The 5,776-nt window shown below is 37.5% G+C and overlaps 1 protein-coding gene and 1 pseudogene across 1 annotated transcript in view; one reads left to right on the forward strand and one right to left on the reverse strand.

Annotated features, from left to right (window-relative positions):
* EXO1 (exonuclease 1) overlaps positions 1–2,383 on the forward strand; it is an 84,833-nt gene extending 82,450 nt beyond the window's left edge. The window contains exons 12-13 of the mRNA XM_006868583.1: positions 672–865; positions 2,242–2,383. Coding sequence (XP_006868645.1) covers positions 672–865; positions 2,242–2,383 — 336 coding nt within the window. The remainder of the gene's footprint in view (positions 1–671; positions 866–2,241) is intronic.
* A 1,580-nt stretch (positions 2,384–3,963) lies between these two features.
* LOC102812549 lies at positions 3,964–4,818 on the reverse strand (annotated as a pseudogene).
* Positions 4,819–5,776: the final 958 nt, after the last annotated feature.

A 5,776-nucleotide genomic window follows, 5' to 3' on the forward strand; every position in this document is an offset into this window, starting at 1 on the left:
AAACAACAAGAGCTAAACTTCATTGGCTCCATATTGATCACAGGATAAAAATCAACTTTTCAGTGGAAACAACATTTGTCCGTAGAGATTTGTTAAATTTATGATACATGTGGACTGCTGGTGTGGCCCTATAGGATCAGCAAAACACAAGGTTGGCAGTTCAAACTGACTAGATGGCACTTAACAGCAATGAAAACAAAGATACATACATGTATACCGCGGAAGAACAGGCAACCTATTTAAAACAAAATTCAGTTCTGTTTGTGAAATAAAAAATCCCCAAGATATATGTTCAGTGGGATCATTATATATTATTGACAAAATCAAAGCACACAATTACACTGCCATCTGTGTGTGTGTATGTGAATGAGTCAGTGGATGTACAGGAAATTGGTGACAGTGATTATATTTGTGGGAAGATGGGGTTTTTGGGAGACTCACGTTTCCTTATCTTCTTTTGTAACTCTTTGAATTTTGTACAAATGCATTTCCTATTTAAAAATTATGGTCATTCCTGCAGTAGTTGTTAAGTGCCATTGAAATAGAATGTTTGTACTCATAGCGTATGGACTATTTTTATGTGCTAATGGATAAAGACTAATTTGAAAACTAAAGGTAGTTGCTGTAACTGAATCATCTTCAATTAAAACTTGGGGAATTTTGTCCATCAGGTTCCTGGGGTATATAAATCTAATTCTGTGGATTCTCTTTCTACAACCAAGATCAAGTCTCTCGTACCTGCCAAAGTCAGTGGACTTAGCAAGAAGCCAGCAAGCATCCAGAGAAGACATCATCATAATTCTGAGAACAAGCCAGAATTGCAGATAAAAATCAGTGAGCTCTGGAAAAACTTTGGATTTAAAAAGTGAGTTGCCTTATTCTTAAAATAGAAAAAAATATTCTAATTTTAATACCTTTATTCCAATTACATTTTCTCGTTTGTGATGAATCAGTTTCTGTTCCTTTTACCATAATAGAATTATTTCCTTTAGCTGACTCTTTGTGAATGTATATAACGTTAATTGGTGTAGTTTCTTCTAATAAAAAGCTGGCATACTAAATTATTCTCCCTTCTAAATCTAACTTTGGACTCCCTTTGTGGCGCTGAACAATAAGAAGTAGACAGCTAACCACAAAGCTGGCAGTTCAAACCCACCAGCTGCCCCTTGGAAATCCTATATAGAGTCCCCATGAGTCAGACCCACATAGCAACACTTGACAACAAAAACACTAAACCTAGCTTTGGAATCTTTTTGTTATTTGCAAATTATTTTCACGGGGCCAACTTTCTTAGGTTTCTCCCCTTCTTACCTGTTTGTGTTGTAACGAGAATAAAGTAGTTTTAGGCAAGAGGTGGGAAGATAGTGTTGTTCTGAATGTAAAACAGTTTATTTCCTTAAATTATCACAGCTAAAGTTGGTGGGGAGGGCACTGAATTTATATGATGAATTTGCCAGGTTTCTCATGGATGTAGCAAACATTGTTTTAAAGAATTGACTCTACATTTTTTAATGCACAGTACTTCCTTCTGTTAGACTACGAAATTAGCCACAGGAGATAACACCAATTGTGTTATTCTCCCCCAAAAAGCAAATGTACGAAGAGTAAAAGCAAAAGTTAAAGAAACTAAAAAATTCCCTAGGGTTTGTTGTTGTTGTTGTTGTTAAGTGCCATCGAGTCAATTCCGACCAACAGCGACCCTGTGTAGGGTTTCCAAGGAGTGACTGGTGAGCTACCTAATAGGAATATTATCATGAGCATATATGAAATGCTATGAGGGGAAACATTTCATAAATGTTAATGTCCAGGCAATTGTCTAGGCAATTGGTTTTTGTTTTTATATTGTATAAAATCTAGGATTAAACCATACAGCAGCAGCTCTCAAACTTCTGCTCTTAGAAACCCTTTACATACCAGGAGGTGTGAACCATACTTTGAAAACTACTACTAGAGAGAAATTAGGAGTATTACACTATTCTAAATGTCTTTAGAAAACACAATGTACTGATGTTGAGTTGAACAAAAAGGTTTACCTCTGTTATAGAAGTAGAGCTTTCTTCCAGAAAACAAAATCGAGTAAAATATAGTCCTTAAAAATTTATTCACGCTTCACTTTTATTGATTTATAGCCAAACTTCAGAAAGACACTAAGGAGAAAAGAATGAAAGTGGTTTTTGTTTTTTGAATAACTGGTGCCCTGAAAACACTAAATTTGTTTTGCTGTGTTACTACATTTTGCAGAGATTCTGAAAAACTTCCTTCTTGTAAGATGCTGGATCCCCTGTCTCCAGTCAAAGATAACATCCAACTGACTCCAGAAACAGAAGAGGCTATATTCAACAAATGTGAATGTACTCGTGTTCAGAGAGCAGTATTCCAATAAATGCACGTTACTGGGACGCTGCTGCTTTCGGGGCAATCTCTGTCAACTTGAAGTCATTCATTGAATGAGGCAATGATAGCCTAAGAGATTTGTTTCTATAGATAATTTTGTAATTGAGTACATTTTGTACATTAACTATATATGATTGTTTCTCTTGTTCAACTTTTTATATTTCCATCAGAAGGTAAATATAAATAATTTTATTTATGATAGTTTTCTGAAAGTTTTCATGTTTTTTATGCCAGCCCCTGAAATTTATAAACAGTTACTGGCTTGAGAAGAGTGGTTGAACAGGTAGAAATTATTAAATAAATGGAATCCCTAAAGTCACTTGTAAAGTTTGGTTGGGATACAGGTTCATAGTGATGGAAAATTGCTGTTCAGCTAATAAAATGAACTAGTAGCTATATGCTGTTAATAGTCTTATTAAACTTCAGAAATTGCCTCAGTGTGGGCTAAAACTAAGTTTCATTAGAGCTACATAAAATACTAAAACTGCCGGGTCTTTGATACGTATACTATTGTAAAGAAAAAGGAAAAAGAGTCATCTAATACAAGTGACGATCGGATGTGACAGGAAGTATAGGAAATTTCAAGTATCTGACACATAAGAGGATGAAGGAAAGGAACACACAGTAGTTGAGTTGTTTGATGAGCCTCTCGTACTGTTATCATCTCTCGTTGGTGTTAAGCTTGAGCCCACTGCTGCTGTTACTGTGTCATTCCGTCTCATTGGGGGGCTTCCTCTTTTTCTCTGACCCTCCACTTTCCCAAGCATGATGTCCTTCTCCAGGGACTGGTCCCTCCTGATAACATGTCTGAAGTATCAGAAGTAGTCTTTGACATCTTCAATCTTTTCTCCATTGTGCATGATGTTATGTATTGATCCAGTTGTGAGGAATGTTGTTTTTACATTGAGGCCAATCCATAATGAAGATGGTGGTCTTTGACCTTCATCGGTAAGAATTGTAAGTCTTCTTCACTTCCAGCAATCAAGGTTGTATCCTCTGCATATTGCAGATTGTTATAGAGTCTTCCTCCAACCTTTTTTTTTTTAATATATATATATTTCATCTAATTTTATTTTTGTTTAATTTTCACTCAGAATCCGGTTGAGATATGTATATGTAAATGTGTATTATCCTTTAGGAATTTTATTTGGTATAACTTCACATTTTGGGTATACAGAAATCTTTTTTTTTTTTCTTAATGCAGCACAGTAGACATACACACTTAGTATTATACCCTAAGGTGTGCAATATATAAATTATTCACATTACAAAATTCAAAGTGGAAAACCTCATATGCAGGAAATTCTAAGAAACACATAACTAATTTTGAATCTTTGATTTTTGACACCATACACTGCTAGCTTTATAAATCTGAAGAAACCTGGCATAATACACATTTAAACAAGGTGTACATAGTAGGGGTTCCTTCCAGATGTTTAATACACTCCAGGAATAATTCGCATTTCACAGTGGCTGGTGAAATTCCATGTGATGAGGCATATAGTGCATCTGAATGATACTTCTAGAAGTATATTTATTACATGAGCATTTAAAAGATTTCTGTGTCTTCTATTCTCCTTTATAACGAGGGGGTCTTTTCTCTGTAAAAGCAAGAATACCTTCAAGTCTTGTCTTTTGTTGGAATGGTTGTAGCATAAGAAGCTTCTTTTATGGCTAATCCTGTTATTCATTCAACCTCCTTAATTGCTAATTTGGCCAATCTCATTGCCATAGGTCCCTGAGGTAAAGGTTCTCTTGCTAGATCCAAGGCCTTTTTATAGGCGGCACTCCCGTCTTTATTCTGCTCTAGAATATGGGCTGATCAAGCCTGCTGCCTGGCCATCTGATAGGCGTGCTGAAAGATGAGTCCCATTTGCCAGGGACATTCCAGTAGTGCACGGTACTCTGCATTCCTCCTGCATCAGGAATAATTGCCAACTTTGTTTCTACCAGGCCCATTTTTGCAAAGGAAGCTGCCACTCTTGCATCACATGTTAAAGCCAGTTCAAAACCACCACCTAATGTGAGTCCATTTATGGCTGCAGTAGTTGGCACTGGGAACGTAGCTATATCATTAATCCCTGCTCTTGCCTTGGAAACAAAAGGACCAACTTCACTGGAATGAATTTTGACTCTTTCCTTAAAGTCAGCACTAGCACAAACGACCCCTGAGTTTCACTTCTGATTATTATGGTCCATACTTTCTTACCAGATTTTAAAGCATTCATAGTCTTTGACAGCACTTTTATAAGATTTTTACACATTGCATTTTTGACATAAGCTCTTAATTCCAAGCACCACAGTTTCTCTATTTTCCTCCTCCAGGTACCGCACCCGCACCTCGTCCTCCGCCTTCACTTCAGAGCTGTAGCCCCTGCTCAAGGTAGCTACCCTGGTTACGGGTTCCCACCTCTGGGCCCACATCATAGATCCAACCCACGCGCTTCTCCCCATGCACATGGGGACACAGGCCCAGGCCGAACCGTGCACACCATGTGGTAACCAAGCGTGCACGGCTGGCCTGCCAGGCCCCTATTGCCTTAGATGCCTTAGCCTCCATGTTACCTGTTTACCGCCTGGACCAGCAGCTGTGGCTCCACCCCCAGCTGTGCCCTCTTCCTCCAATCTTGATGCCATTTTTAATTCCTACAATCACATTATTTGCTCAGCATGCAGATTGAATTAATATGGTAAGAGAACCCTGGTGCACACCTTCCCTGATTTGAAAGCATTCTGTATACATTTGATATTTGAATAACTACACATAGGTCTATGTACAGGTTCCTCATGAGTACAAATAAGTGTTCTGGAATATCATAACTCAAATGCATCAATTCTCCTATAGTCTTCCTTATTCATTATCCAATTTTCACATGCATATGAGGCTACTGAAAATACCATAGCTTGAGTCAGGTACACCTCAGTCCTCAAACTGCTATCTTTGCTCCTGAACACTTTAAAGACATCTTGTGCAGTACATTTGCCTGGTGAAATACATTGATTTCTTGACTGCTGCTTCCATGATTATTGGTTGTGGATCCAAGCAAAGTGAAGTCTATGACAACTTCAATATTTTCTCCTTTTATGACGATGTTATTCATTTGTCAAGTTGTGGAGATTTTGGGGGTTTTTTTACATTGAAGTACAACCTATACTGAAGACTAGCCTTTGATCTTCAGTAAAAATTTATGGCTTCTTTGATTCCAGCAAGCAAGGTGGTATCATCTGCATATCGCAGGTTGTTAATAAGTCCTCTTCATATAATCCTGCTTGGTGGATTATTTTCTCAGCATATTGGTTGAATAATAAGTATGGTGAAAGAATACAGCTCAGGCACACGCCTTTTGTGATTTTAAATCATTCACTATCCCAATATCCCCCT

This window comes from Chrysochloris asiatica, unplaced genomic scaffold (assembly GCF_000296735.1).
Source record: "Chrysochloris asiatica unplaced genomic scaffold, ChrAsi1.0 scaffold00119, whole genome shotgun sequence".
NCBI lineage: Eukaryota > Metazoa > Chordata > Mammalia > Afrosoricida > Chrysochloridae > Chrysochloris > Chrysochloris asiatica.